This window comes from Corvus brachyrhynchos, unplaced genomic scaffold, assembly GCF_000691975.1.
Source record: "Corvus brachyrhynchos isolate BGI_N302 unplaced genomic scaffold, ASM69197v1 scaffold162, whole genome shotgun sequence".
NCBI classification, from domain to species: domain Eukaryota; kingdom Metazoa; phylum Chordata; class Aves; order Passeriformes; family Corvidae; genus Corvus; species Corvus brachyrhynchos.
Window position 1 is genome coordinate 2,192,034 of NW_008236696.1, and position 24,843 is coordinate 2,216,876.

A 24,843-nucleotide genomic window follows, 5' to 3' on the forward strand; every position below is an offset into this window, starting at 1 on the left:
AGTTTGTCTCATGTTTTCTAGCTGTAAACTAAATAAAAAATAATTCCAGTTTGCAAAGTAGTGCAACACACAATGATATATTTAAATTTTTTGCTCCAAGCATAGATATTTATCCATGGTTTGTTTTATAACCGCTGGTATTGTAATTTGCCTTTTTTTTTTTAGGAAGCCGCCATTAAAATGCAAAAATTTCTTCATGCAATTTTGAAAGGTACAACTGGAGTTTTATTTTTGGCAGCTTGTGTTGCTTAAGTAAACTGGCTTTTCCTCAGTTCAGTAGAAATCTGAATACAGCATCAGAACTGGTTCTTGGCTAATCTTGGTTTGACCTGACCTTTTGAAAGTATTCTGTTTTTCATCATTTTCTGTTTCTTCTCCTCTGGGTGAAAAAGGCCTTCTCTGTCATGCGGAATACCTGCAGGCTTTTTCAAAGAACAATTATTTTAAAGCCATGTGGTTTATCTCTGAGGCAGTTTTTTCTTGTAAAAAATACCTTCCTGCACAGCCTAAAAAACTGTTTACTCTTGGAATTTCCAGGTGTGGTGCTTTTGTGTAAGAAAACACAGAGTGCTTTGGAAGTGGGGGAATATTAAGTGTCTAATGGTGATCCCTGGGGTTGTACTGATCTGTTTGAGAATCACCTGCCCTGTCATGAATATCAGAGGGATTCAGATGATGCCGAATTCTTTGTCCCTGATGACTTTAAATATAATTCTTGAGGGAGTTGTTTTTCCCTGGTGACAAGTTCCTCTCAGAGGAACATGTGTGTGTGCAAGGAACATCTCTCACTTTACTATGTTCAATGCTGAAGAACCCAAACTAGGAGCAATTTCTGGGAGTTAAACTTCTCTTTTCTGTGACTGATTTGCAGTGCTACAGAATTTCACCACAGCATTCGTGTTGCCCTTAAAGATCATTAAATAATGTTCAGATTTTAGGTATTTTCAGTAAAGCTTCATACTTGTTTAAATGAAAATATGTGTAAGCAGGAAGGAAAAATTGCTAAGAAACTAAGGAGCCAACATTTTACTCATTTTAAATTAATTATTTTAATCTGAATATAACATTAATTAAATGCAGCAAGGTTTAGTCACTCTACCTCATAGGATTTCTTGGTGTAGTTTTAATCAGGTAATCAAATGATTGCATTGTATAAATAGGCAAATACATCACATTAGTGGTGGGTAACATTCAGGCTATTTAAACCACAACAACTCTCCATCTATAGAATATTAATTATCACCAGCACATTTAGATTTTCCTTTCTTATGTAGAGAAAGAATGAATATAATTTAGAATTATATTTATGCACATACTTGAATCATGTCAGTTTGGTAAGGTTCAAAATTGGGGAAATGTTGTGCATTTAATTTTTATGTAGTTGTTTTGCTTTATGATGTTGGGTAAGGCAGAAATATTAGGTACCTTGCTTGCCTTTAGTTGATTTGAAAGCACTTTGAGGTCTACAGGGCAAAATGCCTTATTAAATCTCCCTAATAATTTTATGAAGAGCTGATTTGCATTAGTAGCAATATATATAATCAATCAATAAAGACAGAGCAGAACAGGATGTTTATAGCCAAACCTGTAGTCAGCTGGAAGAAAACAGAGAAGTATGCTTGCATAGAATTAATGCAATTCCTAGGAACTCCATGATTTTTTTTCAATAGCCTTTTGCAGTCATCCAATAATATTTTTTAAGAACCATCAAGCCCTCTGCCTCTAATGATCTGTTTGCTGGAGTGTAGCAGGTGTTTCTAGATGAGAGACACAGACCTGTGAGTCTTTTGCTGTGCAGCTTCTCTGGCCTTTACTACCTGTTGCTGTTGATTTACATGTTTACAGTAATAAAGATGCTAATCTCTTGCCTTCTGCATTTTTACAAGGTCTGTGGTGAATTTAATAAATTCTGTAGCTCTTTCTTTAGACAATTTTACTTCATCTGGATGGTCTCTTACACTTCAGGTCATTAATTGCACCAGTCCCTGACACAGGTGGTGATTCAGCTCAGAAATAGAGATTGATTATTCATGTAGAATAAGCTTCCTTGTTGTAGTTCTGAAGCTGGGATCACTGACATACTGTAAGAATAACTGGTCATTCTTTACTTGCCCTGTTGAAAGCTCTTAAGACGTTTTAATCCATTTTCAAAAGGTGGTAATGTTTTAAGTTAAGCTGGAGTCAAGTAAAGAAAATTAGTAACCAGAACCAACTAATAAGATCTGCAGTGAAGTACCACTTGATTATACTTTAGATGTGTCAGATCTATTTTAGAACATTAACTCAAATGAAATGTATTTAATTGGCCATATGGTACTCTTCATTTCCTCAAATTTGTAACTTAAACCTGTAAGATGGTGCTAAAACCCAAAATGAGCTCCAGAGAAATAAAATCATGTGAATATGAATAGCCTGTGAATCCTTGCACTGACATGAAGCACTCCTTGATTACTGGCTCTCAGTGGCTTGGTTTGTTTCCAGTGAGAAGTCTTGACTGACACAGTGGAGCTCAGCCTGAGCAGCCGAGTGCTCTAAATGCAGCCAGTCTGTGTTTTTCCTGTAAGGCTAACCAGCTGAAGAAATATAGTTTGGCCACTCTACAACAGGGAGTTAGCTGTGTGTAGCTAATAGTTTATCCCAGATATATTTTCAAAGATTTTTTTTTTTAATTAATTTTATTAATTTTATTAATTGTAGAACATTGTTATTCTTTAAGTCCATTAGTCTGGGGAAACACTTCATTTGTTTAATGAATGCAAAACAACTTTGCAGTTGTTACCAAGGAGTTGAAGAATGCTGGTCTTGTAGAGTCTGCATAACAATAAAAACAGATTGGAAGAGCACAGCATCTTGCATGTAAAGCATTCTCCCATATTAGTGCTGGGTTAAATATTTATTGTTGAACTTGTTATTATCAGAGACTTGTGTGTCAGAACTGTGAAAGTGAAATAAAACAGTTAAACTCCTAAAATGCTGTACTATTGAATTGAACATTGCTATCGTAAAAATATTAATCCTTTACCATCAAGGATAGTGATATAAAACCCCCAAAATACCATATTTTATAGTCCTCTTAACCAAAGCTGTAAACATTTCATATGTGAACTTCACACATAAGAAAAATTAAATTTCATTGTTGCTGTAGGAAGACATCTCTTCAGCTCCTGATAGGCTGGTAGGAGTGGGGGTTGGTGGATATTCAGAATTAACTGTCAAAAGCTGTATTTTACAATTTCACATCAATCAGTGAGCCTTTAAACATTAAAGGAAGAACAGGCTACTCATCATTTATGAAACTTGACCAGCTGTGGTGGTGGGCAGTATGAAATGAGGAGAGTCTGATCTCTGCTGCAGTGTAGAGCACTGGGTGATCCTTAAATGCCTTATAATTCCTGGAAGGAGCAGTGGATCTTGTACACAGATATATGCATAAAATCATAAACATGGCTTTTTGTGTGGATGTGTGCTATGCAGTGGGTTCGAGTGGGAGAGACTGTAGGAGATGCAAGTGTGGTTATTAAAAGCTCCTTTTCCAATGACTTTGTTGTTTGCTCTTCTGCTATTTCTGTTAGAACTTTTTGGACAGACCTTAAACAACTGTGAATGTATGTAAGAATGGCAGGAGCAGAAATGCTTAACAGACTAAAAAAAGGAGTAATACAACCACCTTTCAAAATTACTTATGAAATGGAAGCTATTTCTTGAAGGTATTTTAAAATAATTTTCTGCAAGACTCTGCAGCCTTTATTTAAACTGTGTAATATGCAATTGCATTCTTCATAGCACTGAAATGAACTGTTAAGTTCATTATAATTATGCTAATTTTGAATTGGGAAGATACCAAGGTTTGTCTCTGTCTAACATTTTCCTGATAACCTCGGAGACTTTAATATACAGAATTTGCTGTATTTTTGTGTTAAAGTAGAACCAACCTTAAGCTATTCTTTTAGAAAGCCTGTAATTCTGTAAGTAGAGGTGAGGAAGTTATACTATGTAAACTGTTAGCTGAATGCAAATAGTCTCCAGTACTTCAACTTCCTAATATTCCTGAAAAGAAACCTAAGTATCTTATTTGCTATAATAGATGTTGAAAGCCTTTTTGCCTACTGTTTATTAAGTGTTTAATTACCTGATAGATTTAAAAGCTACACAAGTATGTAGCACTCAGTCTGGGCTTGATTTCCAGTTTCTGTATTTTTTACAGTTCTGTTGCTAAGATTTCACCATTAAATACTTAAGTGAATGAAATACAAAGATTTCACTGACTAGAATTGTTTTCAGCAACTTACACAGAAAATTTGTATTGTGTATCTTTAGCCTTTGCATTCTGTTTTTCTCTTAAGCCCTACTTTGCAGTTGTGGGGAATTCTTTACATTGCCAGCATTTCACAGACAAATCATAGATTGAATATGATAATCTCATGCAGCTTTTTGTTGTGGCAGAGCATGCTATTAACTGAATAAAAAATTGATTCCTTAGTAGCCATTAAAGATCTCAAAATCTTCCCAATGGTACCATGATGCCTTCTAATCTCCTGGCCTGCATGGGACATTCCATGTGCCTTGATTCTTCTCTTGCCTCTCCTGCCACCTAAATTAAATATGACTTTTTTTGTCCTCTGAAAGACTCAGTCATGTTGCAGCAAAACTTCATTCTCTCCTACGTTCAAGATGCTTCAACCCAAAGAATGCTGTTTAAATGAGATCTTGCTTTAAGTCTTTAAGAGTCTGACTGCAAATAATTAAGTAGAAGTTCGATTTGTGTTTGTTTTTTCAGAGCCAGGGCTTCAACTGTGTGGAAAAGACTAGATGTCCAGGATCCAATGTGAGTTCTGTGCAGATACAGGGAGATTCGGATTATTTCATCAACCATCTCGGAGTACCTGCCACGCAGTTTTCCTATGAGGACATCAAAGCATCAGAGGTAGCTATGACTAGAAATGGAAAAACTGAAAATAGCAGATAGAATTATGTTTTCTCAGGCTGTATCCTGTTGTAGTGGAAATTTATCTCCTCTAAGTACATTTTTTAGGTCTTCAGAGGATTACCACAGAGCTTCAAAGTGACTGGTTTTGTAGGGATATGGTATTCAAAGAAACAGATAAAAATTGGAGGATGTTATGTTAAAAGTGTTAATATTGCTGATAGTTTTATAGGCTACATGTTGTCTAACCCAACTTTTCAGACTGTTTTCGACATAGAGGAAACAGGTATTGATGTGTATCTTTTTACTGCACAGTAGGATGTGACAATCTTCAAAATGAATTCTATATCCATTTGCATACCGCGAGAAAAATGTGATTCTCTAGTATAACATTGGTGGTAAAGATCTGTATGCTTGATTGGAGTGTTCCAGACACCACGTTCTTTTTCAGTCCATCAGCCTCTGCAAGGTAAGTGGAAGGAAGAAGCATTTTATGCTGTTTGGAGTTCAGGTTGGAATTGGACACAAATAAATTGTTAGGAGAGTTTGTCCTTCCTCCACCTTAACTGCTCTAGGTTATTTGCAGCTGGACAACTCAAACTTACCCCCTGTTGGTCATCTGAGGATCAGGAAGCCTGGCAATATTAGTTATTTCAAGATACAACAGGCATGAGAAGAGCTGCGAGTTTTCATGTAAACGAAATGATGCACTGACTTCATATTCTTCTCAATTATCTTCTTTATTCGCTTCACTCTGCTCATCTCCTGTGTACACTTCTTTCCAAGTTGAGGAACAAAGCTGAGGCTGGATTGAGCTGGAATGTTTCCTGACACTGCATGCTAATATGCTTCTCTTTCACATATGCAAAACAAAGCAGAGATGTGCCAAATACTGAGCATTGCTGTCGCGTTGTTGTGTAGATTAAAATAGATTAAGTCAAGAATTTATATAAATAAGGAGACTTCTGTTTCTAAACATCATGGCACCTATTAGGCAAAGTTTTCTATTTCAGATTAAACACAAGGCAGAATGCTGTAAGGAAAATCTGAAGGCAGAAGATGTGTGAGTGCAGTGGTTCTGACAGGCTTGTGGTCCAGAGGAATTTTTGTTGTCACTTAGCAGCTATTCCACATAGTTTTCATTCAAGATCTGTGTATATACAATCTATGGAGCATGAGATAGAATCTGCAAAGTTCAGTATCTCAAAATAGTAAGTATTTCCTGGCAATATTTACAATATGAACACTGAAGGTTCCCTTGGCTATTGTCTACTTCAATCCAAAGTTATTCTTCATGTTCAGTTAACCTTGTAAATGTGCATTTTTGTCTCTCAGAATGACTCATCGATGTAATTAAAATCATAATAGAAAATATTTCCATATTTGCTTAAACATGACACTGTAAATTTGGTTCTTTGTTAAAAATTCAGCTTTTGTCCTTCTTGAAAAATCATTTCCTAGAAATAAACTTGGTAAGTGTAATCTGCAGTCTTTAAGTAGACATACTGCACTTCTCAGACTGTAGGAGACCTTGGCCCCCTGAGATCTGTTTTATGTGAGAAATAAATCTGCTTGGCAAAATGTGTAAATTTCTCTTGGCAAGAGGATGGAATTTTTCCCTGAAAGTGAAGTTACACAGAATGATTAAATTTGGATTATTTGCTGTATCTTTGTTATTTATTGTATGGGTTGTTAACAGTCCTTCAGAAGACAGGCTCATTGTCTCTCCTATGTTCTATCAGACAAGCAATCTGTTTATCCTTTACTGTTTATTGCCATTGTTTATTATAGATTCTGTTTACTGACAGATATTATAAGGCAGATAAATTACTGTGTGTTTGCAGCCATATTAATAAACACTGTAGGAATTTCTGTTAGGCAGGTTAGGGGCTGATAAAAATCTGCTGGTTTGCAGGGAGAGATTTTTCCTTGTTTGCTTCGATCCAGCTTTTTAAACTATGCCTCAGCTTTGTCAGCTTCATTGCAAAACAAGGTTTGGGAAAACGGGTTTCAGAAATGGACTGTTCTGACATGATTTGTAGGCTATCATTTTGCCAGGTCGGTTTCCTCTTCTCTCTGTTTCACTGCTGTGACCTACTCAGGAATCACTCTTCCTTTGGAATATACATTAGTTGTTTATTTTATCCACCTGTCAGCCTGCATGCAGTGTCAGGTAAAACTGATGCTATTCCACAGCTGAAAAAATCCCTGGTTTAGAGTTAAAAAGCCCAGGACCTGTGCTTGTATTCTGCCTACAGAGCCACAGCTCCAGGTCAGCTTTAGAAATGCATTTCTTACACAGTCGGTGCAATGCCAGTCCACAGAGAGAAGGTCATAAAAGCTTTTCATTGACAGGAACCTGAGGAGTAAATACAAGGAAATAAAAGTTGTAAGAGGAAACATTCAGGCCAGAAGAGTAAGTAAAACTGTCTGGCTTGGAATTACGTAATACAGTGAACCACAGCCTTGGGGAGGTTAAATCTGCCTGGCAAATGCCCGTGGTCAGGTCTGTGAGCCAGTAAAATGCATTCTGAGAATTCAGCCACTGCTGTAAAAATGCACTGGGTGAAATGCAGCTCATTTATTCACTGGCAGGAAATACGCAGCATTTTAGTCTTAAAGTAAGTAAACTTGGAAGAGTTTCTCTAGTGGTTAAAAAACCGTAATACTGGTCCAATTTCTAAGGTTTCTCTTGCAGTTGCTGAAGAAAGCCTTCCTCTCCTCTTTACATCTGGTGCACTGGCTTTGCCGTCATACAAGGGTCACATTCTGATTTGTAATGTGTTAGGAGACAAGCTGATCAGATTTTCCTAATACCTGCTGATTATTTTGCTTTCAGGAGGAGTTAACGCTATTTGAGATAATGATTAGTGTGTATCCAGGTCACTGTATAGAGTCTCCAGAGAGAGACCTAAATGTTGATTTCAAATCAGAGTTTCTCTGCTACTGAAAGCCATGATTAGTCTATTAGTCCTCACCTCAGCAGAGAATAGTATTGGAAACATACTCAGTTATCTTTACAGCACCAAGGAAGAGTAGCATAAACTAAGAGAGCTGTTAAATCAAAGACTTGCCTTAGTAACTCTCTGTACTGTATAAAAGCTGGATGTCAGTCAAATTACATGATTGTATGAGCATTGGTATGTCAGAAAAAACAACATGGAGCAGGTGATTAAATTCTCTTTTTTTTCCCCATGTGTGGACTGTTTCTGTGCTCTTGAAAATATTAGTCCTGTTTGTAGAACAATGTATTTTCAAACACAAAAAATGGTGTAACAGGTATAACACATACATGTCTTCCATAATTATAGAAAATACATGCACATAACAGACTGAAGTATCTGTTCATCACAACTCTGCTTAGTGTCTTACATATAAATTCCTCACCTGTGGTGTTCTGACTTTGTAAACAAAATAATGTTATTTATGTGACTGAAACTCAGCTCTTGGTTACCTGACTGTAAATTAAGAGTAACTCTGAAAACACTAGATATGGTGGTGTATGATCTTTGAAACTTAACCTTTGCAACAATAAAAAGTTCATTATTCAGATCTGCAGCTGTAGCAACAGAAAATGCTTTTAGTCACAGTGAAGGCTCGCTTGCTAACTCCTATGAAATTTCTTACAGTGGAGACATGAATGGAAAAGAAACATGAATCCAGGTCTTGAAGTGTTTGGCATAAATCCTTCCTTTCATTTTTACACTGCATTTATTGTATAAAACCAGCATGGCCTGGAAATCTTTGTGTTGTTTCCTGTCTGTAGCTATAGATTTATATAGTTTTATCTGTTGGACAGACTCAGTATGGCAGAAGTTGATCCATAACTCCTCTTTTACCCTCCATCTCTTTCTCTTCTCTCCTCTTTTTCTTTAAGCTTTGCCTTGTTTTTCTTTTTGTATGAGCATCATCTCTGTAATTTTTATGTTTAATTCAGTTTAATTTTCTGTGTATAATTTTCTTCTTGATGGAGCACCTTAAAGTGTAGTTTGCTCTGCTGGATTCACCATTCAGATGGCCTTTTTTCTTTCATGAAAGAGGACAGAGAAAAGTAGCTTTTAAAGATCTGTGTAGTACTGGGCTTCTTCCCTGAAGGGAAAAACACCAACCCCCTAGTTACAAGTCAATTTATTTTGATTACATCTTTCATAGCACAGTTTATAGTGTAGCTGCTGAAGTCCTGGAGCACAAGTAACCACAGAGACTGAGAAAAAGAGCCTTGCTGTGGCTGCCTAATGTTTGGGTAGAGAAAATATAAATTGGGTTTTTCCATGGTTTCAGTCAGAGATTTGATTGTTTCTTCAGCATTGTAACTCAAACATCATCGAGCTGTCCAGCATTTTGAGCTCCATCAAACTTCAAACTTCAGCTGGTACAGGTGTATTTTGAGTTTTTTTCAAGATGGAAATCAATTGACTGTTACCATCCATTTCTGTGTCATTGCCGTGAACAGTTTCATGAGGAATCTGGTTTTTTAAATTATAGTTGGATGATTTCCCATGTTATCTGCATATTATTCATCCTTCTCAGTGCATCCTATTATAGAATGATTCCTGTCTGATAAGACAGAATCTTAAATCCCCTCTGTGATAATGTGATAGGTTACATCAACATTAGCATTATCATTTTGCTTGGGAAAAAAAATTGCTGCACATGCACATTATTAAAAAGCAAAAACAACTTTTTTTTTTGTTATTTATTGATGGACACATAATCATCATGAAACATTTCGTAGCAGGTGTCCACGTTTGGGTATGCAGGACTCACAGAACATTTACTTTTACACCTAGATCATAAAAGTTGTTTTCCGTATCTTCACTCAAACTTAAGTTCAGGCAAGGAGTATAAAAATTACCTGTCACATTATTCACAGGCTAGACCAAGGCAGTGTAATACCATGGACCACTAAGCTAATTTAGAAGAAAAATGAAAAGAGGTTTCTTTATAGAAGGCATTTGTATGTAATATATGTAGAAGAGTTTAGAATTTTGACAGTTTGAGATTGTATCCTCTTTAGAGAGAATGCATAATGATTTTTATTTCTGTTGAAATATGCATAACTTTCTGAAGGTAACTTTCAACTTTCATTCGGGCCCTTAAAAGTGATTTTCACCCACACTGGTGTAAAACAGAGGGCACTAAATCTTAACTCTTCAGTGAATGTGGCTTCTCAGTTGTTCTTACCATCAGCCTCTACATCCTCCTTCCCACCCCATCCTGACCTCTTTTATTCGTTTTTATCACTCTGTGGGCAAACTTACTGCAGTTTCTTGATTTCAATATTTACATTCTTAGACTGACACATCATGCACTTCTCTCAAAAGAAATTAAAAGCTTTCCAAGATTTCTTTGTTGCAAGAAAAGAAACAGAGGAACTGTCCTTGATGGAGAGGACTTAGGGTCTAGTTTACAAAAAAATAACTCTCGTGTAGCAAGCTGCTTTTGTCTCTTTGATGTGCTTATGTTGTTGTAGAGGGAGGGCTTAGGCAGCTTGGAGTGTGTTTCAGTGCATCTGCCCTGTATCTGTTCTAAAGTGAATGGGAAACTGTATTTGAACCCCAAACACATTTTATTTTAAATGCATCTGTATATATAATCAACGTGGCTTTGGGGAAGGAAGCGAAGTCTGTGGAGTAGTTTCAACTCCACAGGTACAACCTCGTACCTGTGTGTGCACAGAGAAAGCAAACCTGAGTAGTCTGACCTGCAGTATTCTTTATTGAGAGCTGCTGGGTTTGTATCAGTAATGTAATCACTGGTCAAACAGTTCCAGTGCTTCAAGGCAATCCACTTTCACGTTCTGAAGTTCTGGATCTCCATATTCTTAGTGCAGTTATCTCACTTTCTTGCATCACAGCATTAATCTCGTTGTTACTCCATATCCAGGTCATTTTCTCCTTTACTTCTGGTGTGTCCTTTCCAGCCAGGAAAGAGTTAGTATGGCCATGTACATAGTCCTAAGATTTCTGACTGACTGCTTGGATTATCTACAGCTGACCAGGCCCTTCTGGTAAATGTTCTGCTGTTCATTTTATGTTATTAATGTCCTCCTTGATTAAGTGTTACCCAATACCAATTAATTTATCAGAGCCAAGTATACTTATCAGGAAATTCCATTAGAAGCATCACAGCATCATTTTCTTAGAGGGATCAGGTCATATTGTATGCAAAGACACGATGTGCTTAATTCAGCCATAGCTGCTCAGCAGAGAACTTCAGGGCCTGTGGCATTTGTGTAAATGTTCTTGGAAAAGATTTAGCACTGGTTTTCTGGGTCTGTAATTCCAGGGAGATTCTTACCCCAAACAGAAGCCATGTTTCTCCTTTTGCATCTATGCTAGTAGGGAACTTGCATAATAGCAGTGTGTTTCTATGATGATCTGCAATTTGATAGCTTTTCCCTCTGAAAATACAGCTCTGCATGGCTCCCCTCATTCCCTGTTTTACTTCTCTTTTCTCTCTGGTACATGTTAAATTTTTTAAGGAAATAACACAGCTGGTAGTTGCCCATGGGGAGTTACTGGAGATGTTTCATGCCTGTATGAAATAATCAAAGTACCATTGTGCTTAGTATACCAGAAAGTCTTAGCAAAGGAGCAAACGTGTATCAGCCTCAGGACAGTTGCTTGGGAATCCAGGATTCCCTTTTCCGAACTGCCTCTGGAGAGTTTGATGCTGTTGCACTTGCTGCTGAGAGAGTTTATTAACTGTGTAGTAGAACTTCATGGGAAACAAGGTGTAGCAGTGGGAGTCGGTTGTGTCAGGGTCAAGAGAGAGGTTTCAGTTGTGCTTGTAAAAGCAGTGAACTGCCAGTGTGTAAGAAGGAATAGTTCCAGGAGTCCCCAGCAGGTTGCCTTGGGACTACCTGTGAAGTCCAAACCACAGCTGCCTTTCTGACTTAGGGTCTATGCTGTCTTTATAATAGCTGTGCTTTTCTTTATTCATACTGATTTTTTCCTGACCAATGTGTTTTCTCTGTCTCTAGCATAAATTAGTGTTTTTTAATTTCTCAGTTCAGTCAGGGGTTAGTGTAGTACTCACCAATAATTCATTAATTCATTAGTCCATCTGTTCATTTGGGCGCTAATTGAGTTGAATTTGGTAGTGAGAGCATGGTGAAATTGTTAAGGTTAATGACTCGGTGTTTTACAAGACAAAATGCGTTTGATGTTCAATTGATTGCTTGAGTTGTTTTATTGAATAATATGAATATTTAGCTACTTAATTTCATGGAAGAGCATCTTTGTTATTGCACTAATGCTAGTGAAACTGATGACGTCCTCATCAGTTTGGATACATTACTCTGCTCCAAAAAAATCTGTCTGGCCTCACAAATCCTAGTGCTTTGATGTACCAAACATCACACAGTGCATCCAGAAGGGAAAATTTCTTTATGTAAACTTGCCTTATAGTATCAAAATCACACAGCTTCTTTAGCATTCATTCACACTGCATGAGTACATGTTTCTGTAAGCTCTGTCCTTGCAGATTCTCTCAGAGGCTCCTCAGTGTCTTGGAATTGACTGAGGATTGTTGGAAGTCAAGGGAAGAAAGCCTGGGAATTAACAGGATCAATGGGATATTGGAAAATGTGAAAAATTTGTTTAGACACGAATTAATTGCTTCTGTTTGAAGCATCTAGTTACTGAAAATCCGTATTATGTAAGGACAGATGTCACTGAATTATCTGTTCTCCCTGGAGAATTTAATAGCCTGTTGCATTCATGGTAATGTTTTACCACTGTACTTCTGAGTGGCTAAATTCAACTGACCAACTGAAAATCTTCTGGTAGAATATCTGGAATAAGTATCAAATCTTGTTTTGTGTCAGTAGATATTAGTAGTGTGACACTCAGTTTTGTCTTTTAATACTTGGGGGGGAAAAGTCAAGATGACTGGACAATCAAAGAGCTGTGGTTTGAGTCAACGATGCATTCTCTCTGATAAAATTTGCAATATTTGATATATCTTATTCTGTCCATTAAAAAACTGGTTAATAAGGCTTTGATAAATAAATATTGTTTGAAGACATTATTATTCTTAGCAAAAGACAATTTTCATTCCTACTGCAAGGTGGTGAGCCTCCCACCTACACAGCATCTGTCCAGTGTCTAGCATCAGATCTTTTCTTTCAGTGTAATAAGTATCTATTTGAGCACTGAAAATAAAATCTGGAAATAGGAAGCATTGAATCAGGAAATAAAAGCACTGTGATTGATAATATTTGTGATTGTGAAAGACCTTGTCACTGGGATTCATGACTTCCAGGACAGTTAGGATGATCTTCCTGGAACCTCATGTTTCCGTGTGATTTGAATGTTCACAGTTGATGATAAAATGTTACAAAATGTTCTCGTGTCCTTCATACAACACATCCAAGAAAAGCTGTTTTCTCTCAGATGTAGTGAATCTGAGCTGAGCCTCCTGTTTCTAACATTCTGAAACTTAGGGAAGATCCTCTGTCAGGTTCCAGATTTCTGACTGGGGCCCCTTCCTCCTGCCTAAACTGCTGATTATGCTTTCAGTGTAAAAAGCACCAGGGGAAAACTGCAGAGGAATAAAGCCAGGCAAGTATCCTGACATCTTAAAAGTTGCTTTCTTTGTGCTGCAGTCTGTGAATTTATAGCTTTACAGTGATTATTTCAATTCACTTACTAACATAAGGAAGAAAACATTAAATTAAAAGAGATGAGAGAAATGTGCTTATATTCTTTTCCTTACGACTGTTGGCTGAGGTTTTTCTGGCTGCAATTGAGTTGAATAATAAAACAACTTGTGCAGCAGTGAATCCAATTCTGCCTCTCCTGTATTCTGTGCAGTCTTGTTTGTCAGGCCTTGCTCATTTTGTCCAGCATTGAGTGGCATTGCAAGGTCACTGCGCATCTTTACTAGAATATTCAAACAGAAAATAGATGTGCTTTTGTTTCTTTTCTAAAAGTTCTTCAATAAACTGAAATGGTAAAAATACCAAAGAAAAGACTCTTGCCAGAAACTCCTTCTGACAAGCCCATTTTCGAGAGTAGGGGCATTCTCACTTTGTAGACACGTGTTAGGCTGTGGCAATTGCAAAGCTTTGCTTTATTAAAAAAACCATCTATTTTATGTCTTTTGCATCAGTGAAACGATCTTTCACATCACTTTATAATCCTTTGTGGATTTGGGAGGTCATGTTTAATTAGATATCTGGTGCATTTTCTAGAAAGGGTAAAGTCAGCTTGCTAGTGAGATGGAGAGGCAGGAACACTTCTGCAATATATTTGCAACCCTATGGGCCTTTATTGGTGAGAAATCCTATATGCAATACTTTAATGCCTGGTATTATTTCATCAATTCAATTAAACCCACACTTTAGAGAACCATACTTTGGCTTCAGTCTGTTCTATTCTACATAAACCACTTTTTCAGTAAATCTGCTTTAGTCTGCAGGACCCTCCCAAAGTAAAAGTAATCCAGATAGCTGATGATAAGCCATATTTTAGTCTATGAGATACCTTTTCCATTACTCTCTTTTTGATCCTTCTTACAGTCAAACCTCTGGTTCAATCACCCTGCCAGGAGGTTAAAAAAAAAAAAAAAAAAAAAAAAAAAAACCAAAAAAAACGGAAAATGGGGAAGAGATGGATTTTTAGCTTAGGTGAGGTGAAACAACTCTTTCTTTTCACTGTCTGTGTGAAGAAAATAAACATTTTTCTCTTGGCTTCCATCCTTCTTTTGTGTGTTTGCCTTGCAGCCTTTAGCAGTGTAAGATTAGCACATTTATACCTCTTGCCTACCTGTACAAATTTCAGAAGGATTTCTGCTCTCACTGCTTCCTCTCTGTTTGTACCTTTCCTGGTGCCTTCTTTTTGTCTTACTTCTGTGCAGTATAAAATTGGTGCCATGAATATGGTGAAGTGCTGAAGGGCAATGCTGCCCTGAGGATGGACAATTCAGACAAATGTTAACAAGGGTGAAGTCAAACTGGATGAAGAACTTTAGTCTAAAGATCGTTTTTGCAGATGGAGCATTATTGCTGAGTGGAGAAACCTCCATTAACTGTTACTTTCAAAACAAACAAACAATAAAAAAGCCACACCCCCCTCAACAGCACAAAAAACCCCAAAAAACCCAAAAACCAAAAAAATGGAGATACTTGTGTGTTATTCACCAGGTTAAGAACAGATGTTTTTAAACCATCCTTGATGGCAAAGTGGCTGAAAAGATTCATTCTGTTAAGAACAGAAGGATATCTTCTTGCAAAAGCAGGGGAACATTCATCAGGCAAGAAAAATCTATTCCGGTGTGGAATGAGAGCATATTAAGGAATTATTACTTACATAATTTGAGAGCATAATTTGACAATTTCTCTAACTGGTAATTTTACTGTTTCTCAAGTAATAGTCCAGAAAAATAGTCTTGAGGATTCAGCATTGTCCTGGCCTAGTAAAAAAAATTCGCAGGTATTCACAGAAATAATTGCAGTTCTAAGACAATGTGTGGTAAAGTTTGATATTTTTTAAACTTTTTTTTTTTTTATTTAATGACAGCAAAATAAATCTCTAAAGCATGTCTTGGTCTTTATTCTGTTTTACATTAAATCACCAGAAGTGCTGTGGGATTTTATTCGTGATTTAAAATGCAGTGGTTGAAAGTTGGCATATAAATTGAAGGCATGTTATAAGAGAGTACACAAGGGATGGCAAATTTAGTACCTTTAGAAGGTGAAACATTTTGTTCACTTAATTAGTTGGGGAAGGATAAGTTAAGTTAGAAAAATGAGTGTAGTAAATCAGAAGTGAATTTTAGTGCAAGTGTCCATCATAAATAAGCAAGAGTAAGCCAGATTTGGGGTTTTGAGAGATTTTCACCTGCATTTTCGATCTCCATTTAATTGATTCATATATCAATTAATTACTGTCACAAGACCCAAGGGCAGCAGGAAATTGGGTTCAAATTAAAAAGAAAAGGAGACAATTTGTTTTAAGATTGAAAGTTGAATGTTCAGTCGAAGTTTAATCAGAAGTGACCCATTATTTGAAAAGTGGAACATCAATGTCATTCTAATCACACAGAATGCTTCATTAAATGAGTATTGAAAAGACCAGGTTAACTGGTCATTCCAAAAGGAAGACGAGACAAAGGGAGGGTTTGGAAACTCACTTCCATGCTTGTTATGTTATGTTATGTTTCTCTGCTGATGAGTTTATAGAGGGAATTCAAGGATTATTAGGGTGATCCTTTTTGGATTGTAAAGTTTGTATGATGAAAATGTAACTTCATCTCAGAAGAGCAAATGTTCTTAATCCATTTGGATAGCTATGAACTGAAAGGAAAATTAACAGAACACAATGAAAAGCAAAGGAGAAAATTTTCAAAGCATGACTGGAAGTTTGGTCTCCTAAATTTTAGGATGTCTCACAGTGGTCTGGCCTTGAAAAGATTTTTCCATAATTTGATACCATCTCCAGAGCATTCACAATGCATGGAAGACTCTGCCCTTTGTACAAGGTGGGGGTGATCCTAATGCCTGGCTGGGGCAGAGGAGGATGATTTGTGTTTAGGAGGTGAATGTGGGAGAGGATGAAGACAGCAGCTGCAGCTGTAGCTCCTACTGTGGCTGAAAAGCATAAAGGAATAATACAATTGGTTTTAATGGTTTTGATTAGCAGGTCGTTTTCTTGGTGTGCGTTTGCTAGAAATTTGCTTAGCAAATTGCTGTTCAAAAATACCAAAATACAAGACTCACTTGTTATTGTGAGCTTGGTGAAAGAAACAGTGAGAAGTGTGATTCTGTTTCCAGCTCTTGGAAGGTGTTGCTCTTCCTGTTAAATGCTGAGAGGTGCTCTTGGAACATCACTGGGACTCATCTCTCTGCCGTGTGCTCCCTGGGATAAAGAATGGACTTCTGTTAGTTAGAAAGTTCATGCAGCTTTCTCTGGTGAGCATACTGCTTGAAAAACAACAAAAAGCAAGAGAAACAAAGTTGGCCTTTCCAGCAGTTCTTTATGGAGGAGCCTTTTATGGAAAAAAAAAAAAAAAAGAAAAAAAAAGGCAACCACAACTGTTTCAAACATTTCCTTTTAGAAGTGCAGAGCAAGATTATTTCAGATGCCAGAAAGCTAAACAGCAATCCTTTTCAAGCAATCCTTTTAGCAAGGAGGGTCTTGATTCCTTCTTGAGCAAAACCACTTGTTATGTCCAAATGTGTTTTGATTTATTTGCTGATCGTTGCCTATTTGTGTTGAGTTCTTCCAAAGGCAGAGGCTCAGGCAGCAGAGGCTGCTGGTTTACCTGGCAAGCTGGAGTCTAGAGTGGAGTGGGAGGAAAACCCAGTGAGCAGTGTCTCCCTGCTTTCCAGGCAGCTGATCCACCAAGCTTTAGATTCCAAAAAAAGGATATTTGTCGAGATGGAACAACAGTCTGATTTCTGTAGCAAATCTCATTTGGTAGTCATTCCATCCACTGCATCTCAGTAAGATACTCAAGAGTAAATATAAATAATGTAACTGTCTCTAAGTTATTGATTGCAATTATGTGACTGATGATGAACAGCATTAGCACCACCGCAGCAGAATGAGGGCGTTCCTCAGCAGCCCCCCAGTCAAATGACACAGCTCTGTAAACTGGTGTGCAGCTTGAAACAAAGATGAATAGTTATGAGTTAATACAGAAGTATGTATTTCATCTTTGTAATAAATGACTTCGTGCATCTTCTCCCTGAGATCTAAAAAAAAAAAAAATTCTGAAAGAAAAAATGGCTTCATTTATTTTTGTGATGCTTCTGTGACAAGTTATGCAACACACAGATGCATCACTGAACACAAAAAATTTGTGTGATGCAGTGCTAATTATATATTTATTTTTTTAAAGAAAGTGGTGGGAGTTTGCTACCAGAAATAATCTCCTAGAAATGAATGAAAATACTGATAGAATATTGATCATGAAGGCATCAATTAATAGAAAAATCTAACAAGCAAACTTGCCGGCAGTGTAATGTAATTCCTGTTTTAGGCATCTGGGCACCTTTGAGGCTTGGAGGTTTGTTTCGTATTGCTTTGCCTTTTTTTCCAGTCCGCTCCTTGGCATTGGTTTCCTTGAGACAGTAAATATGCAAATAATGTCTTGATTCCTTGCAGTACAAGGAGAGATGACCATCATCCACAAACAATATATAAAGATTGTCTGGTATTAAAAGAGTGGTCAACCTAAAGTATATCATTTTAGGGAATTGACAAAAATCCCTCATTATATAGGTGGTATTACTGGATAGAGAACTAGGATGGTTGCAGAAGATAAAAGAGTATTATTTGATTATTGTGGTTACATTTCTTCTGAAGACTTAAATCATAACGTAGTTAATAAAATGTCTGATTGCTTAGCCCAGAATAAAAGCTGTGTGGATTTTTTTTTCTCCCTGGAGGCAAAATTTTTAGCTGCTTTGGGAAGCATAATTACAAAGACAACTGCCATTCCAGGAATAAAGTCATAAGACTTAGGGGGTTTTTGCGTTTCTCGGGGACTCGGAATCAGTTAATCAGTGGATCAGTGAAATAAGTTTCATAATCTTCAAAACTTAAGAAAGATTTGAAGAGTTTTTCAATCTATCAACAAAATCCAATAACTAATTGAATGAGGAAATCAATGTGGAATCCTAAAAAGCTCCTTCTTTCTCACAGAATTCCAGCTTTCTCTCCGAAGCTCTTTTTCCTGTGCATGCAACAAAAACTGAAGAGCTGGATCCCTCCTTCAGCCTGCACGAGACCATTGCAAAGGTAAGAGAAATGGAGATCTCATTTATACATACTTTCCTCTTGAATTTGCTAATAATTTTGAAATATAACCTATTTAATTTCCTGTCAGTCCTTTGAATGTCATTAGAAACTGTGGAGCTCTTTTCACTGAGATCCACGTTGGGAATATTCTTTACTGTTGCACTGGTCAACTTGTGTGATCAAAGCAGTTTCATGTGCAGATGCTTCTTTTCGTGTGATTCTGTTGTATTTTGCATGTTTCACGTTAAACTTCCTGCCATGAGAACAGGGCACTGAGCCCCAGTTGGTGGCAGGAAGTAGCACTTTGTTGCTGTGCATTTTCCAGTGGAAAGGACTCTCTGGGGCACCTTCACACGCAGGTTCTTGGTGTTCCGAGCTGTGGCTGTGTGTTCCCATCGCAGGAAGGGGAGCCCATCCCGTGGTTCTGGGGAGTTCCCTACAGAGGGGATGCTCCCAAAGTCAATGTGTTCTGACTCCCCTCTCGTGCTCCAGTAGAATACTCCCTCCATGTTAGTTATTAACACAATCAAAATTACTCCTTGCTCCAAAGTGCTGCTGCTTCTGTCAACTCAGCAGTGTTTCTGCAAAGGGACGTGACTGCAAATGAGCCCAGCTTAATGGGTTTGTACACTTCTAACAACTTCTTACAAACCAGTGATGTAGGTCTCACAGATTTCTTTCTTTATTCAAAGCTGCTTCTTTTGCAAAAGCAGCTGCTGTTGAATCATCTTCTGGTAACAACAAAAGTAAATTCTCAAAAGATCAGCCACGTGTAGATTTAACATGTAGGTGGCTCAGTGTCTTTGGCAAAACAGACAGTGAATGATCTTGGGGTTGTGGTGGTGTTTCTTTATGTTTGTTTGTTTTTAATCATTATGTTTGCTTGGTTATTAAAAAAAAAAAAAGCACAAAATCCTAGACATGATTTTAAAGCCTGTCAGAATGTGACAGTTAAGGAACAAGCACCAGACAAGAGTCTTCTCTGAAGCCCTTTTAGTGGAATTGATGTTTTTAAACCATCCTTGATGGCAAAGTGGCTGAAAAGATTCATCAAATATCTTTCCAGAGTCTGCAGGAAATAGTTACATGATTATTTACTGCATAGTTACTTTGTGATTTACTAAGTAGTGTAATCATGTGTAATCTGGATAATCTGAAATTTAGTATTTGCTCTATAATGTTGACCAACGCAGAAAAATTTCTTTGATACTTGACTTGAAGTATTTTGATTCTGTTTAAATAATTACATATTATTTTAAATAGGGTCATTGAGCATTACAATTTTCTTTGATAAAACTTGATGGAGATTGCACTAAGATGTGACTGTATTTCCATTTTTCTTTTCAGACTGGAGCCCAGGAAGCTTTTATAAAGATGAATAGTATATGCAGCAGTGGAGTGACATCCTCAGCATTTAAGGGAAATGCTATAATTTAATTAGTTAACTAAGCAACCTTAATGCTGTTCCTTAGTCTGAAATGTCCATATTTTCATTGTGGTAGATGGGACCAAGTTATTTCTTCACAAGATTATGAATCTCTAGTTTTATAATAAATTACTCATTTTTGGGGAAAAAAAAAAAAAAACCAAACCTAAAAAAGGGAAAAAAACCCTAAAACTAGCAACAAATTATCTTGTAGTTAGAATTTCCAGTCCTCAGCTAGAAGTTTATATTCCTCAGTGGTTACCTGGCAAAGACCTGTTTATCACCCCTTTGCAATTGCAATTAAAGCCGGTGTCATACCTGCTTCAGAAATTTTAGCTTTAAAATTCAAAAGACTTTTCACACAAAGCTGGTTTTTTATGCTAAGAGAAATTCAATATTCAAATATAGTAAGTTCAACATTTGATAATTTTAATTGGCTTTTTTTCCATCAGAAATGGTTTATGAAAATATTAGAAACTATAACTTTTTATCCTTATTTTTCATTGCATATCACTCCGAGTCTGCTTTGCTTGTATGGCCACTCAAGCTGGTGGAAAAGCTTATATTGATTTGAAGCCCTTCATCTCCATTAGGGAAATAGGATTTTAGGGATTTTTAGGTATTTTCCGTGTGTATGGCTTGATACTAAGTAAGGATGTAAAAATTTCAACATAGTTTTTTACAATAGGTTTGGTATAAGAATGAAGAATCAGCTAATTGTGCCGTGTGCTCTCTGGCATCAGTGGTTGCCTTAAGTTCATGAACACTTTGAAACAGAGGAGATTGCTGAATGTGGAAAAAAAAAAAAAAAAGAGTGAGAAATATGCAGCTGTTAAATAGATAGATCTGTAATCTGAGTGCTTAGAAGATCTAATTTGTCAGAACAATTCATATTATGATCTTGGCACGGAAAAGATGGATTTAGGGTGGATTATTGTGAGAACCAGGCTGATCTGAAGCATTCCAAGAAAGGGAAATATATAAGCTTCCTAGTGGTGAAAAATGAGGTATTCATTACAGTAGTGTCTTGCAGTACAAAACTTGGTGGTATCTTAAGTGAGATTTGCAGACCTTGTAATTTATCTATATATATTATACCAAGTATTAAAATGGAGAATAGGTGGCAGAGAAGGGATTTTCCCATTTGACCAGAAGTCAGATAAAACTCCTTCCTTGTTATGGAGTGCACACTCAGAAAAGTATGTGCTATTTTTAATAAATTTCATCAGTGTTACTCAGCACAGTGTTTCATGGTAGCCAGTTAATTCAGTGATTAACCAGTTTGAAAATAATTTTGTGTCTGCTGTGTGCTCACCAGAGTATCCTCGTAAGACTGAGATCATGCAGACCCCTAACAGGGGATGCCACTGGAGCCACTTACCCCAGGATTAGCCATGGAATAATCTCATGTTGATTGTTACTCTGGCAGGCACCAAAGTCATGAAAGCCACACCAGAAGTGACATAACCGGTTTTATGATGAGTTATGGGTGCTGACAGATAACTCTTGAGAAAATTCTTAGTGAACCTGATTATTCTACACTCCAAGTATGGAATTGCATAAAGTAGAACTACTCTAATGCAATTAACTTCTAAGCATTAAACGTAACAGCAAGAGGGAGGAGTGTTTCCATTTCTAGAGGAAATAAGGGGGTTTTGTGTAACATACTGTGATATTTCCATTTTTTAAAAATATAAACACTTCCAAGAAGATGACAGGCAGATTCTCTTCCTAAAGCAAATAGAATGAAAGGTATGCAAATGGAATAAAGAGGCTGGTGGACTGTTGGTAAATGAAATTCACATTTTGACCACAGATAAGGTGCAGCACAAGAATGTTGACTTGAGGCATTCTCTAACAGGATCATACTGTTCTGTTCCTTTGCAGCCTGGAAGGGATATATCTTCCCATTTACCCGTTTTTAGTCCCATTAGTTCTCTAATGTAGGGAACACTCATTCATCTTGGCAATGCAGTGATGTCCATAACTTTGGTGGTTTCTTTCTCTGTAATCTCTCTGAAAATGAAAGTCTGTGGTTTGGTGCATTTACCTCTGCCAAGTATTTTGATCTTTCTGCACAGTGTCTGCCAATGAGCTTGGGTTTTTTTGTTTGTTTTTTTTAGTGGGTTTTTTTGTTTGTGTGTGGAGGGTTTTTTTGTGTTTTTTTTTGTTTGGTTTGTTTTGTTTTGGGTATTTTTGGTGGAGTTTTTTTTGTTTGTTTTTTTTAGTGGGTTTTTTGTTTGTGTGTGGAGGGTTTTTTTGTGGTTTTTTTTGTTTGGTTGGTTTTGTTTTGGGTATTTTTGGTGGAGTTTTTTTTGTTTGTTTGGTTTGGGGTTTTTTGAGCACGCCAAGATAATGCAAGGTCTCGAACTCCTACAATTCCAAAGACTTTTGGGGTTTTGCATATTTTGAATCACTAGAATAGTACTGTCAATAGAACATCTGTGTGGCAGAGTTTTACCAGAGACATTTCTAACAGTGTGTTATTCCCAGTGTAGGTATTTCAACAGTGTACATTCACATTCCTGTGTTGTTCCTACTGCATTGTGCCCTTTTGGGATTCAGATCCTTCTTGATAAAGCTCTGTGGTGTTGCCAATGACCTTTGCATCGAGGCATCTGTACATCTGTACGTTCCATTGAGGTATCTTGTGTTTTCATTTAGAAGTTTCCACTGTGTAGAGACAGAGGATTTGGCAGAATTTTTTGATTTCTGAGCAGCAGAGACACAAAATTGCATCAGTCAGAGCTACAGCACCTAAAGTGTTAAAGAGTTTGTATGGTACATGCAGAACTCATCTGAAATACTGAGCAAACAGAAGTCTGATGCACCTGAAAATATCTCATATCCAAGCCAAGCCCAGAAAACCTTTTGTCCTTGCAAGACCCAGGCAGATGTATGGCAGCCTTCCCCCATGTCACCGTGTGGAGTGCTATCTGGAAATTCTTCCTGTATGCTCTGATTTCCATCATGAAAATGTGACAGTTTGGAGTGTCAATTTTCACAGGTAATTTCTCCAGTTAGCTTTGTTCAGTGATGTATTCTGTTAGATGCAATTTTTAAAATTCCTGTCTTCAGTGGCATGTGCCAGACTTTCTCATCATCTCTGTCTCTTCATCAAAGGCACAAGTTCTGCACAGACCAACAGAACTCTCATGTCTTTTTGAAGGTGAATTATGTTATGATCTTGTTCTTTCAAAACAAATTATTCAAGCCTCCAGCCAACAAACAGGAATATGGACTGGGGTAGGTGACAGAGGTGCCAAATGAGGTTAACACAGCAGAAGCTACAGGTCTCAGTGTATGAAGTGAGGACCAAACTGGGGGCCTGATCAATATCCATATTTTAGACAGCCTACTGTTGATACTGAATTTTTAGATGTGGAGTTTGACCTTGTTGTGAATATACCAGAAATGTCTGGGGTACCATGTGTGTGCTCTGTCACACATGAAAACACCTGCATGGGTTTTTTGGGCTAAGAAATTGCACTGTGACTTGGGGCATCTCTTAATTTTTTTGTTTTCCCTCCCACAGCAGCAGTTCATGGTTTGTTCAGAGCTCTCCTCTGCCCCAAGGTGAGGTAGCAGCATAGGTGCACTGTGATGTGCCAGTTGCTATAATCACTCCCTAAATTAAATTATTTGCTTTTTTTTTTTTCTGACCAGCATCTCATACACTGGCTCTGAGAATCTTACTGGTATTTATGGTTTGATGGTATTTGAGATGCTCAAAGCACAACTCTACTGTCTGTGGTGACACTCTGAATACACACAAACCCAGACTTGTCTGTGTTTTTCTGCAGAGCAGCACAGGCACCCAAATTTCACAGGAATGGTTTGATTTAGCACATATTCTTTTAAGCACACAAGTGAGAATTTTTGTTTTACCTTTAGCCTTTGTGCATGAAAGAACATATAATCCAGTTCAAGCAGAGGGTAAATACAAACCTGCTGAAAACTCCCTTCTACCACCATGTATTTTATTCTGTGGCTAGTGTCAGCAGCAATAAAAACAAGAGCAAATCTGGTGATATAACCTGGCACAGTAACTTTGGGGATGCTCTGTGCATTGTGGTGAACAGGGAAGTAACAACATTCAAAGGAAAAAAAAGCTGTCTGGGGATTTTCTCAGCATTAGATGTGAGAGAGGTGACTTTGCTGCTAAAGACATGAGGTTTTCTGACAGACAGTCATACTGTGTTTGGCCAGACAGCATATTCTCTATGTGCTCCAGCCTAGTTAGGGGAGATATGCTTGGAATTTTTCAGTAGTTCTTTGTTCCTAAAAGCAAGTAGCCTCAAGGACTCTTGCACTTTATACTTGAACTCTGATGGATAAAGACTAGGTAATAAAAATAAGCTGAAATTGCAGAACCCCTGGTAAAAATTTGATGAACCAGCTGCACCATCCAACACAGCTTCACTTGGTTCAGTCAGGTATTAAAAACCAGCTCTATTCCCCTACCCTCTGAAATTTTCCATACCTTTTCTGCTGATATGCTAATATGCTTACTTCAAACTGGAAGAATTATTACAGGTCAGAACTAATTACATTTCCTCCTGTGACATATATTCTTAAGGTTGTGGGAAGATGTCAGTATTACAAGATTGTTTCTGGGCTTCTTTTTTTTGTTGTTGTTTGTTTTTACAACAACAGTATTACAAGTATTACAAGATTGTTTCTGGGCTTCTTTTTTTTGTTGTTGTTTGTTTTGAGTCACTGGAATATAATGCTTTCAGCTT

The 24,843-nt window shown here is 37.2% G+C and overlaps 1 protein-coding gene across 8 annotated transcripts in view; it reads left to right on the forward strand.

Annotated features, from left to right (window-relative positions):
- Nucleotides 1–24,843, forward strand: part of NAALADL2 (N-acetylated alpha-linked acidic dipeptidase-like 2) — a 395,166-nt gene that overhangs the window by 315,680 nt on the left and 54,643 nt on the right. For 7 of the 8 annotated variants that reach the window (XM_017726896.1, XM_017726897.1, XM_017726895.1 and 4 more), the window contains 2 exons: nucleotides 4,778–4,924; nucleotides 18,580–18,675. In XM_017726896.1, coding sequence (XP_017582385.1) covers nucleotides 4,778–4,924; nucleotides 18,580–18,675 — 243 coding nt within the window. Of the gene's footprint in view, nucleotides 1–4,777; nucleotides 4,925–18,579; nucleotides 18,676–20,022; nucleotides 22,237–24,843 lie in introns of those variants that run through there. The other variant, XM_017726900.1, reaches the window with a different exon arrangement.